The sequence below is a fragment of the Diuraphis noxia genome, unplaced genomic scaffold (genome assembly GCF_037042655.1).
Source record: "Diuraphis noxia isolate RWA-SAM2 unplaced genomic scaffold, SU_Dnox_SAM2 contig0001, whole genome shotgun sequence".
Lineage (NCBI taxonomy): Eukaryota > Metazoa > Arthropoda > Insecta > Hemiptera > Aphididae > Diuraphis > Diuraphis noxia.
The window spans coordinates 101708142-101726379 of record NW_028301711.1 but is presented as its reverse complement, the minus strand read 5'-3'; the positions used below and the strand labels follow the sequence as shown (position 1 = coordinate 101726379).

The window sequence follows — 18238 nt, the reverse complement described above, 5'->3', positions numbered from 1 at the left end:
ATTAAACATATGGATACGGCATTCCTTTATACATTCTACATACACTGTTTAGGCCAACATAACGGAGAGAAAAACGATGGTTCTCACTTGCACACATCTTCTGTGTGACAAGAAAAGTAAAACTCTCATAAGAGGAAAAAACATAATTTGTACAGATAATTGATAAGATATTATTATTATGTTAGCTTACAGATTTTTGTGTTGTGCCGCATCCATTAGTTTAATATCAATGGCGAGTATGGTACAGTTGGTACACAATAATAATATAATACTATATATATACATTATATTAACTGATACTATGAAATAAATAATAATGATTCGTTAACGGCAATACGAAAATTCCCACACGTGACGCGTTGAGCGGTATCGACCACGCGCCAGCATGTTATTGTTGTTGTTTTTATCATAGCTATAATCGCTATTTGCTATTCGCTATTGTTATACTCATGATAGAAATAATATAAATATAGTTATTTCTATCATGGTTATACTATTGCGCGCATTTTTACCGATATAATATAATATTATTTATTCACATAACCTTAATCATTACTTATTATTTCATATTTGTTTTGACTTTCGTCAATGAACGATTTACGTGATTTGCGACTTAGCGTCAAGCATTTTAAATTTTCCATGTGCTCAATATAGTAGTCAAGTAAGCACGAAGATTTTGTTTTCACTGTATTTTTTGATATACTCTGCAGACTTCATTCAGTTCATTCCTGTGCCCTGTCGCCAGACGACTGAGTGACTTGACATTCAGACATAATAGTCGCATACTTGAATAATATATTATATTTTATTCGCATCATCAACCACGAAAAGGTAGGTAATATTATAATTTATATTACAATAGTTATAATTAATTATCATACCTACATACATATTTTATATTTTTCATATATAACTATAGTATTGTTCACTTATTAACATTAATATAATATAATTATAGTAATTTAATAGCACTTACTTGCTTACAATAAGTTACAATAATATTATTCTATGTTTTAAATGTTTAAATATCTTTCTTTAGCATCAAATATGTATAATTTGTTAGCTTAAAAAGATGGTGTAGATGGTGGTACCTTCCTGCTATTATTATTTACAACTAAAAGTTTTAGTAGTTTGTACTAATACACATGTGATGTGACCTATCTATGTTATTAATTAGGTGTTAAGTCTTAATACTATCTTTTAAGTACTTACCTATAATGCTGCAATATAATATTTGTTGAGTTCCTATATCATTATTATATTATTATGAGAAGAGGTAAATTATTAACAATATAAAAATAAATTTTGAATTATTGATTAGGTATAAAAATTTTGAATTATTGATAAGATATAACAATTTTAAATTATAAGTAGGTAGGTATGGTTATTATATAATTCCATATTAGCTATATAATAAATGTGCTATGAATAGTATTAGGCATTTAGGTAATTTGGCATTAGTACCTCTATCATATCACTAGTTTTACTCTAATTTTCAATTATATTAAATAAGTAAAATACTTATTATTTACATACCTAGACTCTTATTATAATATCTAGTAATTATAGTTACATAGGTACTTCATAATATTGTATGTATTTATAAATGTATAGCTATGATAAGCAAAAGAACAAAGCGCCGAAGGGTAAAAGAAGAAATTGATTTTTTACTTGACTGTAATTCAAATGATACCAATATTCCTATTGAAAAAGAAGGTTCCAATACTGATTTAAGTCCCAATTTAAATGATTCTATTCCATATTCAGATTTATTTTGTAATGACCATTTTAACAATGGAACTTCCAAAAATTCTTTAGAAGTGAGCAAAATTAAAAAATAAATAATTGATTTAACATTAAGGTAAACTTATATAAATACTTTACATATACTTTTTAGTCTTCACAAACTGAGAACATAGTCGATGAAACACAAGATGATATAAACAACATTTTTTTATGTGATAATGTAAAAACTAATCTTGCTAATTGGGCTATAACATTCAATATTCCACATAGTGCATTAAATGGCTTGCTACCTATTTTAAGACAAGTACCTGGTTTAGAAACACTTCCAAAAGATTCCAGAAAAATACTGAATACTAGAAAATTTAAAGAAACTAATAACTTGGTCACTATAGATCCTGGTTTATATTTTCATTTTGGATTGACTTCAGCCATTCAGAAACATTTTTTGAAATATTCTATTTGTAATGTTGATGTACTAAAGATAGTTGTTGGAATTGATGCATTGCCTATTTCGAAAAGTAGCTCCAGCCAATTGTGGCCAATTTTAGGTTACATTCGTCCATATTATGATTCTGTTTTTCCAATTGGAATATATTGGGGCCATGAAAAACCTTGTGACTCAAATAAATACCTTGAACAGTTTGTTTTAGAAGCAAAACATTTAATAATTAATGGTATAACTGATACCAAAGGAATTACAGTAAAAGTCGAAATAGATGGATTTTCTATGGATTCCCCTGCTAAGTCTTTTATTTTGAAAGTAAAAGGTCATGCTGGTTTTGATTCATGTACTAGATGCCTCGAAGAAGGTGAATACTTAAAAAATCGGACCTGTTTTCCTTTAACATCCAACTCATCAGTGAAAAGATCCCATGACGATTATATAAAGAAAAAACATGAAGAACATCATGTTGGGAATGCTATTTCTATCTTATCAGAAATACCTCAATTAGACCTTGTATATTCTATTGGACTAGATTATATGCATTTAACCTGTTTAGGTGTAATGAAAAAGTTAATGCAATTAGGGATTGAGAAAGGATCTGTTAATGTTCGCTTACCAAGTTTGGCAACAAAACAAATATCATCATTATTATTGTCATTACGTCCTCATATACCATGTGAATTCGCTCGTAAGCCACGAGCCTTAAGCGAATTGCCTAGATTTAAGGCGACTGAGCTTCGCCAAATAATGGTTTACACAGGCCAAATTGTATTTAAACCATTTTTGAAAAAGCACTGTTTCAACCATTTTATGATCTTCAATATAGCGATGGTTATTTTATTGAGTATGAATATGAATGATTACATAGACTATGCTCGTGAACTTATGATTTATTTTGTCAAACAATTCGAAATAATTTATGGAAAACATCTTGTTTCTCATAATGTTCATGGGCTTATTCACATTGCAGATGATTATGAACGGTTCGGTCCTTTAGATAACATTAGTGCATTCCCATTTGAAAATTGTATGAAAACTTTGAAAAAAAAACTTAGAAAACACGAAATGCCACTTCAACAATTAATTAAAAGATTCCATGAAGAATTTAATCTTAGTGAAGTTAATAAAATAATTAATTCTCCTGAAGAAATACATTTAAAAAAAGTGCACTTGAATGGACCACTACTAGATGATTTAATTGGACCTCAATATAGTACTATTTATTTAAGAAAATTAAATATAACTATTAAAATAACCAATTTTGCAGATTGTTTTGTGTTAACTAATAGCAACGACATTATAGAAGTTGTAAATATTGCACATACCAAAAATACAAACACAACAGTTTTAGTGGGGAAAAAATTTTTAACAAAAAGCCCTTACTATGAACAGCCTATTTGTTCGACAATATTAAATATATACAAAGTTGAACATTTATCTAATACTTTATATACTGTTTTTATAAAAGATATTAAAAACAAAATGATGCTGCTTGAAACATTGGACAAACAAATAGTAGCTATTCCTATAATGCACATTGCAAAATATTAAAACACATCATCTTTATAATCCAAACAACAAATGCAGGTATAAACTAATATAAAAATTATTAAAGAATACCTACCAGTTTAGTTAAATGTTTTATCTAATAGTGCTATAATAATAATACATGGGTTATAGATAACTCAACTCATTCTTACCTATCTTATGTAATATTCATAGGGTGTTATTATTTGTAAAATTGTTTATGACATAATTGTGTTTGGATGGGTACATTATTTGGACTGATATTAAACACTTAATTAATAATTTGAATATTATATTTGTGTTTTATGTATATATACTAAAGTATATTTAAATAATCTGTTGAAATTAAATTTGTTTATTTGATTTAGATATTTCAATCATGTGGTCAATAGTTTGTTTCACAAATGAAAATACTATTGAATGCATACCAAACTTTTGGTTTAAAAATTCATTATGTGCATGGCCAAATAAACATTGTAAAATTAAATCTCGATTAGCTGTAGAGCGCCGTTTAGCACCTAACTCCATTGAGTTTGATTATTATGAAGCACGACTATTAGCAAGAGATATAAGTGAGTATCGTTATGAATTCATTACAATTTAAATTATTTATTTTTTATTTTAAAATATGTTTTAGCTAATTTAAATGAAGCATATAAGAAATTGAAACGGGCAGAAGACACTTCTGAGCTGTCAAATGTAGAAAGTTCTAGTAAAAAAAAAACGTATAAAAAGATTGAAATCTGAAAATCAAAGTTGTAATAAAAAACTTATTAAAAAGCGAGTCGAAAATTGTAAATCTGTATTTGGAAAATATAATAATGACCAGTCAACCCTTATTAATTCTCCGCCTAAATATGATGATTATAAAAAAAAAAGTAATATCTGTTTATTTAAAATTATTTTATTAATTTATTATAATACTACAAATTATTGAAATTTTTGATAGGAAATAATGATATTAACAATGATAATGGTAACCTAAGCGCAAAGAACATCTTTTCAGAATCAAACAAAAACAACACTACACAAATTAAAGAATGTAATAGCAAAGGTAAATAATATATTGAAATGTATATTTTAGATTGTACATTTTAACATAATATGTATAATGTATTTAAGAAAGGCACGTGATTTAATATTTAACATTGCTGTTTGATAAATTATATCTGTTATGGTTTATTTTATATTCCAGAAATTATTGTTAATCATATCGAAAGTATTGAACAAACTGAAAATAAACATGATGGTGAAAAGATTGATAAAGATAATTAATTTTGATACCTAGTTGAATATTAATTTTATAAATTTAATAATGTTGGACAATTTATATTGTAGAAATCAATAGTAGCAGTAGTGATGACAATAATGATGATTCAGATGCTGATATAACTTATGAGCCGTTTTTAAGAAAACATTCTCCAGATTTATTGTTGAGTATGTATAATTATATAAACTTTTTATATTTAGTTTGTCTTAATGTTATAGTCTAGTTTAATAATTATATAAATAATATAAATAATTATACCTAAATGTATAACATTCATTTTTGTAATGTAGGTATAATTAACATTTATTCTTTATATCAGAAATTACTTAAGCAAATTAGATATATTTAAGTGAATACCCACATATAATCTTATTTTGATTAAAATTCAATTGAACAAAATTTTTAAATTGTAGGCCCAGTTGATAATGATCCAGATTTTAACTACAAAAAGAATTCCAATGCAGCACATCAAAATATTGATAAAACATCTACTCCTGCAGGCAGGAAAAGACATGATGACTTATTCAAATGTAGTATAAGCAGTGACAATGAAACACCTGAATGTAATTATAATTAATAACAACACTATAATATTATTTAAATATAATAGATGTCTTATACTAACGTTAGAAATTGTTTTTGTTATTTTTAATATTTATTGTTACAGATTACTTTGAAGAATCCAGTCTACAAAAAAAAGAGAAGTTAACCAACTCAAATTTTAAAGATAATAATGTTACCAGTGATAGTTCCACTAATGGTAATCAAAAATATTTGGCTTTATTATTAATTTATTTGTTTATAATTAATGAGTAGTAATAATGGGTGGAACTAAAATAGGGTGGATACATTTTTGATTGTATATACATATATGTAATATGTATATATTTGTATTCATAATTAACTGTTTTGTTCATTTTTAGAAATGCTGAAATCTCTTATACGTACTGTTACCAATATCAAGTATGAACTAAAAGATATGACAGCAAAAATTGATAGGATTGAGGAAAGACAAACTAATATGATGCTCTGCAGTAATGATTATCAATCTAATAGTAGTGGTAATATTTTACATTCTAATAGTATTGAAGAAACTTGGAATTTCCCTCTTACTTCTTTTGATGAGTTGAATGACTTTGAGCAAAAGTTGTTGGATGATGGCTATAAACTTAAATTGGTAAAAATAAAAGATATTTATTTATTATTAAAGAATTTATTGAAATATGATGTTATGTCAATATTGAATATATATATATGACTGTGTGTGTGTGTGTAAATTGACATTTGATGATGTCTCACTTTATTGTAAGCATAAATAAATTTTTAAATACAAGTGTTCAAAATTAATTTAGATCAGTTATTTGAGAAGATTGGAGAAACCAACAGTTGGAGCGATGACTAGGGAGATTTTAGCAAAATTATTTCACAACGAATTATTGGCACAATTTTCTTATGTTGGTCAAAAAGGAAAAAAAGTATTTTCAGTATTGAACACATGTTCCATATTATTTGGTAAGCATTAAAATATATTGAGTTACAAGATTATATTAAATATTATGTATTATTTTATGTTTATTTAGCTGCTGTTAGAAGTGTTAAAAATTATAAAAATTGTACTGACATTGACATAATAAAGCCATTAAAGCCTTACTTGGCTAATGCTACTGCCCGTGGAAAACAAAAAAGAAAAGATTAATAATGCTACCTATATATTAAGGGTTTTTTTAAATGTTTAACTTTGCTATTTAACTATTAAGTTTTTAAAGTGTTATATTATGTAAATATTATTACATCATTCTATTAATTATTATATTATTATCCCTCCTCTTTGTGCATTTATAATGTCAAAAGATTATATTATATAATATATACAGTAGTCACATTGGTGTTATATATATGAATGTATGCAATTTTTTATTAAAATATACAGTGATGATCATAAAAGAATATTGCTATTAAATAAAATATATAATAAATATCAGGTGTTATTATTTTATTATATCTATAGGGCTTACTAATAGTTTAGACAATACTTTATGCCAATATATTTACTGTATTAATGTTGGTAATTTGGTATATTATATAGAATATAGAATATTTTCAACCGCTATATATATATATATATATATATATATAATATTCCTCTAAATCACGTCATTATAATATATCATAATATTTGTAAGATATATTAAATATATATATAAAATATATTTTTGAAATTATCAAAATATCATAAAAATATATTTTAGTAGATATATTTCAGATATTTAAAAAAGATATTTATAAGATATACCAAGATATTTTAAAAATAACTTGTAAATATTTTGTAGGACTTAAAAGGTGGCCAAAAAATATTTTTATGATATTGGTGAAATATAATTTGATGATCTCAAAACATTTATAAGATGTATGTTATTTAAAGCAAAATATTTTTAAGACATATAGAAAATATTAATGTGCTGTGTGGGTATCTACTAAAAAGGTGGGCAAGTGGACGATGTCACTCTGCTGTATAATAGCACAGAACAATAATAATAGTTACAAGTGTGTCTAATATTGTTGGTAATTTGGTATTAAATTTTAATTCTATATGATAAATGATAATAATATCATTGTACATAATATACGAAATATACGAATATACATAATATACGAAGAAAACCTACCTGATATACTCACAATATCCCCCCTCCGCGCACAAGCATTACCATTGTCCATTAGCGACCGGCCAGCTCACACCCCCTCTGCACTACAAGATCGTTACCCGGTCAAGTCTATCACGGCCAATGGCCATGCTATTCTTATTTATTTATATAAATAAACTGTGTTTCCAGTTAATACCACGAACCGTCGACGACGGCTTATCGCGACGCAACCTTTGTTTTTGTACTGCAGCTGTGGCATTGTGAATTGTCACTTATAGGTTTACAGTTGTTATTATATAGACATATTATTATAGTCAATAATATAGTCTCTGTTATAATATAACTTATTGGCATTTGGCGGCGAGTGAACACGTTTGTCGTTTGTCGTTTATGCAGTGTGTTTTGTACTTTTGTAATTTGTGTACTATATTGCTAGCTGTGTCATATAGAAGCTGATTCATACATTTCATCAAGTTCTACGTTCCAAACCCCAGGTAATTATTATTTTTATTACATTGCTGTTACGATACAAGTGTAGTATATGAACTATAATATGTAGCTTTTTAGCTGCCCACAACCCAAGACGATACATTATTTGTTGACTCGTGAATTTGTATGTTATTAAAATGTGTTTTTATGTAACTTCAAACTTAACTGGTTATTTTGTTTCAGTAGGTTGTAAAATGATTAAAAGTAGTCGTTCCAAACGTAGAAAGCTAAACGAAGAATTACAATTTAATGACAGTTTTATGTATAATGATATTAATAATTCAAATAATGTTCGTTTAACAACTTCGGAATTTATCAATAATGTCGAACATCTTAGTAATAATTGTAGTGAAATTAATAGTTCAAATAATGTTCAGTCAACAACTGCAGAATTTACCAATCTTGTCGAAGATCTAGGTAACTGTGACACATGTCCAAATTCTGTAAACACTGATCATAATACATGTACATCTGATGATATTACAATTCCTCAATTTCCAAAACCATTAATTTCGACTAATAAATCAGCTTCTGCCAATATTTCCATACCAAATTCAATTAGTGAAGATGATAATGATAATACTCTTTGTAATACAACTATATTAATGCAACAGAAAATTTCAGAATGGTCTGCTGATTTTAATGTTAATCAAACTACTTTAAATGGTTTACTTAAGGTTTTACGGAGTGATCCTTTTAACCTGATAAATTTGCCAAAAGATAGCCGAACTGTTATGAGTACATTAACTATCCAAACTGCACTACAAGTTTATAGTGTTGAACCTGGTGAATATTACCATTTTGGTTTAGGCACAGGTATTCAATTACATTTTAAAAATTGTTCATCAAATAATGAAACAGACACTATTGAAATTGTTATTGGCATAGATGGCTTGCCTTTAACCAAAAGCAGTAACAGTCAATTTTGGCCAATACTTGGATACATTCGACCTTATAATAATTTTGTATTTCTTATTGGCTTATATTGGGGCAATAAAAAGCCACAAGATAGTAATTTATATTTGGAAAAGTTTGTTATAGAAGCAAAAGAACTTATAGAAAGTGGTATAACAATTAATAATATACATAAGTCAATTACAATCAATGCTTTTTGTCTAGATGCACCAGCTAGGTCGTTTGTGTTAAAGACTAAAGGCCATACGGGATATCATTCATGTAGCCGTTGTTTACATGAAGGTGAATATTTAAATAACCGATCATGTTTTCCCTATGTTCCAAATGGATCTATTACTCGTACCCATAATGATTACCTAACAAGAAAACATGATGAACATCACACAAGTGATTTAGGAAAATGATACTGTTATGGATTGACAATGGACCATTAAAAGTTAGAATTCCTAGTTCAAAAACTAAAATATTATCAACTTCCCTTTTATTACTTGCGCCATGTTTGACATCTGAATTTTCTCGAAAACCAAGAGGCATAAATGAAATTCATAGATGGAAGGCTACAGAACTCAGACAATTTTTATTGTATACAGGGCCAATAGTTCTGAAAACAATTTTAAATGAAGATTGCTATAAGCATTTCATGTCTTTTAATATTGCAATGCTAATACTACTGAGTCCAGACAAAGGGGATTTTATTGAGTATGCAGAACAACTTTTGAATCATTTTGTGCAATACTTTGGAACCATTTATGAACCATACTTAATATCGTACAATGTACACGGGCTTTTACATTTAGTAGACGATTACAAAAATTTTGGCCCATAAGATAACATAAGTTGTTTTCCATTTGAAAACTTTATGAAATATTTAAAAAAAAAAGTAAGGAAACATGAAAAGCCATTACAACAGGTTGTTAAGCGATACCACGAAGAAGCAGTTAATAAACAAATTAAAAAAATATATATTGAAATAAATGTAAAACATCAGCATTCAAATGGGCCATTGTTAAATGACCTTACTGATCCACAATACCGGACAATTTATCTAAAAAGATTTGTAATAAAAACAAAAAGAGCATCAGATTCTTATATATTGACAAAAGAAGATAATGTTGTACAAGTAAACAACATTGCAACTGAACGAAATACTAATGACACGGTACTGATAGGAAAAATGTTTAAAGTTAAACAACCATTTTTTGAACAACCTATTGATTCAACAATGTTCCATATATATATTGTAAGTGAATTGGATGATATTTATAAATTTTGGTATCTTAAAGATGTCAAGAAAAAAATGATTTTATTTAAACACAAGAACAATAACATTGCAATGCCTGTAATTCATTCAAATGAATTATAGTTTATATTATAGTTTAAGATAATAGGTAACTATATTGAATATTATAATAAATATGATTGTGTATGTTTCACTTTCTTAATTTTATATTATGATAGCAGCATAAAATATAAAGTAATAGTAATCGTACCTATTTAATATATATGCTATTAATAAGTAAATAATATTGTCAATATTTCTCATCAATTAATATTTCTTTATTTAGTTGTTATTTATACTTAGAATAATTTATTTTCAGAAAGCATGTATATAGTAGTTCATTTCCAAGATGATGATTCGGTGGAGGCGGTACCAAATATTTGGTATACGATTTACTTTATGACCATCAAGAAATGGATTTGAGACAACTTCGACGATTAACTTATTGCTATGGACTAGCGTCCCGCATTGCTTAGTTCACGGTCAACTAGGTAATAATTATGTAGACACCACCTGAGAGGGTAACAATTCCAAGGGAGTGGCCATGGATTATTAAAATAATAAAAGACTACTAAAGGTAAAAGTTGGGCGTGGACACCAAATAACATTATATAACAATGGGGGATTAACTGAACATTTAGGGAAACAGATCGATAGGCGTTCCATGTCCTCAGGACGTTAGACACGACTATGGGATAAGAATTCCAAGAAACGATACCCAAATTAGGAATATACTGTCATAATAATAGATACAGTATTATCAAGCATGCAACTGCACGGGATGTGTACTGATCTCATATGTGGGCGGGTGGCATTTCCGTCAGTTTAGATGATTATACCACATCCGTGAGAACAGCGACAAGAGCAAGTAGACTATGAGGAGTAGAGGGTAGCACTATATAAGTGACCCCGAAACGACCTGTATTCAGACGCGACTTGACCAGACTAGCCAGAACACCTTCACGCCAGTCTGTTGTTTAATTTAATTCACTGGACTTAGAAAATTTCTTATAAACAATATTTTGAACTTAGAAAATATTCGAGTCAAACCAAATTTATTCTAATCATTCAGAATACTTAACTTACATTCAGCTTTCATGTTATAAATAAATATATGTTTTACCACAATAAATAAACAATTAATCTAATTAAGAAGAATTCTACGTTGTGTAATTAACTCAAGAGTCACCTTCCAAACATCATCCTTTTCCAAGTGTCAGTGAGCTTATTTCCGAGCCAAAGTCTTGTGTTTGAGAATAAGAAATAGAATAAAATTAAGAATATAAAATAGGTAATATTTCAATTTACAATATACATAGTAAGACTGGCAGATTGGAAAAGCACTCAGTAGTGTAACCAGACTTAAATATTTAAATATACTTATTTAACATAAACATTTTAAAAATCAGCAAAGAACATAAATATAAAATGCTAAAACTATACTTAAAGACTAATGTATACCTATAATTATTCAAAATACCTATCTAAATAATAGCCCTACTCTATTGATTTGGATATAATATAATATGCACTTTTTAAAATTAAATAATCATGAGCAAAACAATGCCAGAGACACCAACGATGACACAAGAGCCGCCTAGTCGGTCACGGTCGCCGCCTCAGGAAAGTCGGTCCCACAGCCACAGGCAGCGGTCTCAGACCCCAATTGACGGGTGGTCTGAAACTGCCTCCACCATCAGCAGTAGATGGTCTGATTCAGAGCCACCAAGGGGTGGCTGCGGTGGTGGCCGAGGTGGAAGCCGCAGCAATCGTCTAGGACGTGGACGTGGCCGGGGCCATGCTTTTGATGGGCAAAACCCAAATATGGTCTTGGTAAGATTTAAGGTATTTATTTATTTATTGTTATATTAACAAGAGATCATCACGGGTCTTTTTTTTTCTCAAAACTTAACCCTGGCTTGGCCAGTAATTCTTTTCTTCAATAAAATTGTTACAGCTCATCGAAGACATGCAATTAATTCGGCGAAGAAAACCACGTCCTGGTCGGTATCAACGCGAGCTGTGGCGCAGAGGTGGTGGTGGTGACAACCGTAGTGGCGGTGGCGGTGGCACGGCTGTTTTAAAAAAAAAATTTAAATCATTTGGTATTTTTCTTAAACATGCAGTGCTTGAATTGTGGGAAGGTGGACAGAGAACTCATTCTCAAAAGTATTTTAGCATACCAATCCATTTCCTAATTATATCCTAATATTTAAGCAACTGTGATATTCAAGTAAACACATTTTTCAATATTTCTGCATCCCCTTTTTATTGTTTCTAATTCAAGCACTGTACACATCCTTTTTTTAGTTTAACTAGATGAGAGTATAATATAAACAGTTTTCGGTCAGGTTTTGCTACAGCATACAAGTAAATAAAGTTAATTACTTGTTAATTACTAAGCACAAATGTGATGTTGCTAGGTTAAAGACAAACTATTTCAACTGACCACAACACAATGTTTGTCTGAAAACAATCTAAAAAAAAAGTAAAGAATTATAAACCGAAACTAATATATGCTTAAAGAAATAACATAAAAAAGGGAAAAATAACTATAACTATACTCTAATAACCCGACAATTAATCTAATAAGCAACTCAAGACATGTTTCTAGGAAAATGTCAACAAGCCACACAAAATACTTATACAATGACATTAATGTACTACCAGTAAAAAAATATTGTACAAAGCATCGGTACTTAATATAATTAAAAATAACCTTACTTTTAAAACTGAACATTGATATAGTACTAGAAAAATATCGAATATCAAAGTACCAACTTGATGCTGCACAAAAAATTAACACAATCCATATTATACTTATTAATTCGTCTAAAAATTTGCAATTTATGACCCTTAGAAATTAAACAAAGCAATTCTATAAAGATTTAAAAAAAAAAATTACACATTGGCTACTACATGAACACAATATCGACTATCTCATAACAAATTTATACAATTATTACATTATTTATTTATATTAAGTTATATTATTTTAGTTTTTATGTTTAATTTTAGTAGGGCCCATTATTTTCTAGAAGAATAAAAAATAAAAAAAAACATATTGATATAATGATCAAAATTTAAAATAATTTTTAATTCAACGTTATTTTAGACATCGACGAAAAACTATTGATAAAATGATAAATTATTAAATAAATATACAAAAAATATTTTTATGATGGAAGCATTGAGATAAATATAATGGGGTACGATGGTGGAATCTGTATATATCCCGACCGGCCGCCACAGTTGGCCGGTCGACCGTTGGGGGTACGATAACCGAAAAGTACCTATATTCAGAGATGTATTTCAAGTTTTTCCAGCCCAGGGCTAATAATTTTTGCCACCCCCCATCTGCAATATCAGTATATTGCAGCATTAATTATTAAAATATAGGTATAGGTACAATTTATAACAAAAAATACAGTTACATAATACATTTGACATCAACAATATCCTTTATTAGATAAAAAAACAATTACTCAAAATAAAAATATCCGAAATATTTGATTGATAAATTTACAAAATGTGTACAACAAAATGAAGTATGTAGGTACTTAAAAAATTTTACGGTGGGATTTTTCACAAGCAAATTCATTAATTATATCTTCATAATCAATTTTTCTGCAGATTTCATTTTCGATGTTGAGAATAGCAAAACTGTTTAAATGATCCTCTGTTAGTCTCGATCGCAAGTAATTTTTAATTCTTTTTAGTGTCGAGAAGGACCTTTCAGCAGAACAGTTTGAGGCTGGAAGGCATAAAAAAATTCTTTAAACTATGTCTATGTAAGGAAATAGATCACTTATATTCTTTTCCTTTAATAACATACTTATTTCCAATACTATACGTGGAATTTGTTCTATACTTAAAAGATAGTTATGGAAATGTTGACATTCATTAGAAAAACGTTCACCTAAATCATTATTATATATTTTACAAAGTTCGTTTGCACTCAAATCCAATTCAGAGGTTTTCCTTTTTTCCAATTCGGCATCAAGTTTATCCAAAATTACGAAGTAAGTGTTCACTTTTAATGATTCGCGACTATCAAAATGTACTTCTTCTCCAGGACTTTCGTCATATTGTAATTTCCTTTTTTTTCTTCGTATATTAGTCAAATAAGTTAAGCCCGACTTCTCTATACCTAATTTTTCATATATATCAATCATATTTCTCATCTCTTTAACATATTGGTGTAATGAATTATACAAACAAACTACAGATTCAATATCAATTTCCACTGTTTGAAGTTCTTTATTTGTAGCGTTAAAACGTTCCAAGACTTTGTTCCAAAACACGACCATAAAAGCAGTTTCTATTCTATCCATTTGATTAAGAAGTCCTCTAGCTTCGCTCTTTGTGACTTCTTTTTCTATATCATTTTTTAGAATGTTTGATAAAGCCAATTTAATTTCATTCCAATTTTTAATTAGGCTGGAACAAGCTTCCGCGCGAGCAGACCATCTAGTGTCAGATAGTCGTTTAACACTTACATTATCTGATTGAAAAAATACATCCTGGAGTAATTTCCAACGTATCGTTGAGGCAGAGAAAAATGTATACAGTTTTTGAAGAAATAAAAAAAATTACTTCCCTCTTTACAGCAAACTGCAGCACATTCCCCAACTAAATTTAGAGAATGTGCTGAACAGGGAACATATATGCAAGTGAATTTAGTTGTTTTATCTTTGCTTGTAATCCATTGTAAACACCGGACATATTTGAAGCATTATCATATGACTGACCCCTGTAATTGTTAATGTCTATATCATGCTTATCAAATGTTTTTATAAGTGCATCAATCATATCTTGTGCTTTGTGGCCAGTATTAGGGATAAATTCAATAAAACGCTCTACTGGTTTTCCACTATCTAATGTATATCTAAGAATAATAGAAAGCTGATCATTATGGGAAATGTCCGGCGTAGAATCAATAATAATAGCATAATATTTCGCATTTTTTACTTCATCAATAATTTGGTTTTGAACTTTGTGAGCCATCATAGTTATAAATTCTTGACACGTTTGGAATGAGAGATATGATGTATACCCTTTCCCAACATTTCCAAATTTTTCGATGTGGCTTGACAAAAATGGGTCAAACGCCATCATGTAATTATCATTATGAGGGGAACCAAACTTATCTGATGAACCGCGAAATGGAAGGCCACGCGAAGATAATGTTTTAACTGTAGCTACAACACGTATTAACACATTTCTCCAGTATTTAATTTCAGTCTCAACCATATCAGTTAATTTCTTATCGATTCGGCCCAAATTACAACCTCTTTCATTCATTGCTAAAACAGAACTTATATGCGATTTTGAGTTTTCATGTACACCAACATACTCCGGGTGCTTCCAATCAGAAAAGCCTTCCGTAATTAATGCACCTGTACTTTTGTAGGAAAACAAACGACATGGGCCACAATACACAGAACCTGTGCTTTCTGAATAAATTAAATAATTTCTCATACTTTTTTCTCCATTCAAAAGCTTATGTTGAAATAAGTTAATAGATAATCGTCTACTTTGATCAGAATAATTTCTTTTTGAGCGTAAAAATGTTGAGTCCTCCAAATTTTGGCATGCGCCGTTAATCGCTAAATAGTCCCGAGTAGTTTCATTTATTTCCCATAGTGCAGGATCTCTGCTAGAATTATACATATTTTAATTTTAAAAATAAGTGAGACTTCTTGGTCGGGTGCGATTTATTATATCATTATAAAAGTAATAACATATATTTGATATATAGATCGGGTGTACATTTATAAACAAATAATAAAACACACATCATTGTAAAACGAATGCATTCCTTGTTTCATTCAGAATCTGAAATATTTTTTTTTGTTAGCAGTTCATAAGAAATTATTAATTTTAAATTTAAGATTGATTTAATAACATTTTTAAAATGTAATTACTATAGTCTATTACCATAATATTCTATAAATAATATTATAATAATTTACTGTCGACGATGTTTTTTCCGCTCTTAAATCGTTAAAAAATACTTACTCTAATGGTCCAGATGACATATCCGCTCAATGCTTGTACAATTGTCGTTTTTCTATTGCTTATCCAATTTATTTACTATTCAGGTGTTCATTAGATTTAGGTATTTTTCCTAAGGTTTGGAAAATATCTTCTATAGCACCTGTTCTGAAATCTGGTGACGCTTCTGATATCCAAAACTATTTCTATTATACCACATATTGGTAAATTATTTGAATCAATTGTATACTCCAGAATAAAGCGTAGTCTCAATCATCTTATTTTAAGTGAGCAGCATGGTTTTAGATCGCATAAATCAACCGTAACAAGTGGTGTTGCCTTCTCTTCCTATTTATCAGAAGTTATCGAACACAGAGGTCAGGTAGAAGTAATCTTTACAGACTTTAATAAAGCATTTGACACAGTGGACCACGATTGCCTAATAATGGTGCTTAAGTCTTTAGGCATTGGGAATCCCCTTCTATCTTGGTTGCACTCTTACATCACAGATAGAAAACAATTCATAAAAATCAAAAATGCTGTTTCGAAGTTAGCTGTGATACCATCTGGAGTCCCTCAAGGAGGCCACCTTAGTCCTCTTTTATTTATTCTGTTTGTAAACTCGATAACCAAATGGATCACTAAGGCTAAACTCCTTCTTTTTGCTGATGACATAAAAATATTCCTTAAAATAGACAATCTTAATCAATGTCATATCCTACAGTCAGAACTAGATATTTTTGCAAGTTGGGCGTACTCCATAGGTCTCAGCCTTAATATAAGCAAATGTCATGTTATGTCGTTTTCTAGGCAGCGATCTCCTATCCACCACAACTATTCTCTAAATGGCACTTCTCTTAACCGTGTCTTCCTCTATAAAGATCTTGGTATTCATTACTCACCAGCATTAAATTTTGAGCACCATATAAATGTCACTGTAGGTAAAGCTTTAAAAGTACTGGGTTTTATTAAACGCAATACTAATCAGTTTTCTTCGGCTCGTTGTCTCTGCACATTGTACTTCACATTAGTACGTTCTATATTAGAATACGGTGTGGTGGTGTGGCATCCCTACCTAGCTAAAGACGAGCTAAGACTCGAGCGTGTACAAAATAGATTTCTTTCCTACATAATGAAGATACCTCACCCTACGCATGACTATTCCTTAATTCGTAGTTCATTGGGAATACCAATGCTGTCAACTCGTCGACAAGATGCTGATGAGCACTTTATAACCTCGCTCCTAGGTGGCACCTTAGATGCACCCGATCTCCTCTCTAAAATATGTCTTCGTATCCCTTCCTTCTTCTCCAGAAATCACGCACTCTTCCAAATTCCAACTCACAATACATTATATGGACATAATCACCCCTTGCACAGAATGCTTCGTACTCTGAACAATCTTAATTTTGATTTTAATAAGTAATTAAATAATATAATTGTTATAAATATGTTGTATTATAGTTTTATATTACTAAATTAAGGTATTACCATTTAGTTTATATTATGTTGTGTTTTTTTTTTCCATATGTTCTAATTTTGTGTGTATTTGTATTATTATATTTTTGTTATATCTATTAATTTAAACTTAATCTGTTAATTAAAAATTGCCGTTTGGCGTTTATATATTATAAATAAATAAATAAATAAATATAATACATACATATTATATACACTATTATGCACTATAAAGATATGATATCGAATAAATGCTAAGTATATTGAATATAAGTAAACTTTTTTTTTCAATAATTTATTTACTTGGAGTTGGATAAGAATTATTTCTCAAAAGAAACAAAGTGTGATGAACAAAATAATTAAATGACGAAGAACTATTAAAATAGTACTTATTAATATTTATATACTATTCTAAATAATTCCTCGCCAAATAAATAAATGATTGAAACAAAATAAGTTTACTTCAA

The 18238-nt window shown here is 29.0% G+C and overlaps 4 protein-coding genes and 1 pseudogene across 4 annotated transcripts; 4 read left to right on the top strand and 1 right to left on the bottom strand.

The window, feature by feature from the left end:
- Positions 1 to 607: 607 nt before the first annotated feature.
- LOC149062896 (uncharacterized) lies at positions 608 to 5063 on the top strand. Its single transcript, XM_089217414.1, has 5 exons — positions 608 to 831; positions 4087 to 4290; positions 4356 to 4596; positions 4668 to 4772; positions 4914 to 5063. Exons 2-3 carry the CDS (start codon positions 4098 to 4100, stop codon positions 4463 to 4465), a joined length of 303 nt encoding a protein of 100 aa, XP_089073540.1. The 5' UTR covers positions 608 to 831; positions 4087 to 4097; the 3' UTR covers positions 4466 to 4596; positions 4668 to 4772; positions 4914 to 5063.
- Positions 1617 to 3742, top strand: LOC149062897 (uncharacterized). Its single transcript, XM_089215440.1, has 2 exons — positions 1617 to 1820; positions 1898 to 3742. The coding sequence occupies exons 1-2, from the start codon at positions 1617 to 1619 to the stop codon at positions 3740 to 3742; spliced, it is 2049 nt and encodes a 682-aa protein (XP_089071566.1).
- On the top strand, positions 4540 to 6798 carry LOC149062895 (uncharacterized). Its single transcript, XM_089215439.1, has 9 exons — positions 4540 to 4546; positions 4668 to 4772; positions 4914 to 4967; positions 5057 to 5155; positions 5402 to 5551; positions 5656 to 5748; positions 5912 to 6165; positions 6341 to 6500; positions 6569 to 6798. The coding sequence occupies exons 1-9, from the start codon at positions 4540 to 4542 to the stop codon at positions 6682 to 6684; spliced, it is 1038 nt and encodes a 345-aa protein (XP_089071565.1). The 3' UTR covers positions 6685 to 6798.
- Positions 6799 to 8443: 1645 nt separating this feature from the next.
- LOC149062894 (uncharacterized) lies at positions 8444 to 10400 on the top strand (annotated as a pseudogene).
- Positions 10401 to 14092: 3692 nt separating this feature from the next.
- On the bottom strand, positions 14093 to 15989 carry LOC107171839 (zinc finger MYM-type protein 1-like). The gene is made up of 3 exons (XM_015522095.2): positions 15068 to 15989; positions 14913 to 14966; positions 14093 to 14820 (listed from the first exon to the last, which is right to left on the bottom strand). Exons 1-3 carry the CDS (start codon positions 15987 to 15989, stop codon positions 14093 to 14095), a joined length of 1704 nt encoding a protein of 567 aa, XP_015377581.2.
- Between the last annotated feature and the right edge of the window lie 2249 nt (positions 15990 to 18238).

Coding starts and splice junctions, on each gene's coding strand:
- LOC149062897 (XM_089215440.1), top strand. CDS start 1,617: ATGATAAGCAAAAGAACAAAGCGCCGAAGGGTAAAAGAAGAAATTGAT. Junction 1,821..1,897: donor CTTCCAAAAATTCTTTAGAA/GTGAGCAAAATT, acceptor TATACTTTTTAG/TCTTCACAAACTGAGAACAT.
- LOC149062896 (XM_089217414.1), top strand. CDS start 4,098: ATGTGGTCAATAGTTTGTTTCACAAATGAAAATACTATTGAATGCATA. Junction 4,291..4,355: donor ACTATTAGCAAGAGATATAA/GTGAGTATCGTT, acceptor AATATGTTTTAG/CTAATTTAAATGAAGCATAT.
- LOC149062895 (XM_089215439.1), top strand. Junction 4,773..4,913: donor TAAAGAATGTAATAGCAAAG/GTAAATAATATA, acceptor TTTATATTCCAG/AAATTATTGTTAATCATATC. Junction 5,156..5,401: donor TTCTCCAGATTTATTGTTGA/GTATGTATAATT, acceptor TTTAAATTGTAG/GCCCAGTTGATAATGATCCA.
- LOC107171839 (XM_015522095.2), bottom strand. CDS start 15,989: ATGTATAATTCTAGCAGAGATCCTGCACTATGGGAAATAAATGAAACT. Junction 14,967..15,067: donor AGACATTAACAATTACAGGG/GTCAGTCATATG, acceptor TTCCCTGTTCAG/CACATTCTCTAAATTTAGTT. Junction 14,821..14,912: donor AGTTTGCTGTAAAGAGGGAA/GTAATTTTTTTT, acceptor TTTTTCAATCAG/ATAATGTAAGTGTTAAACGA.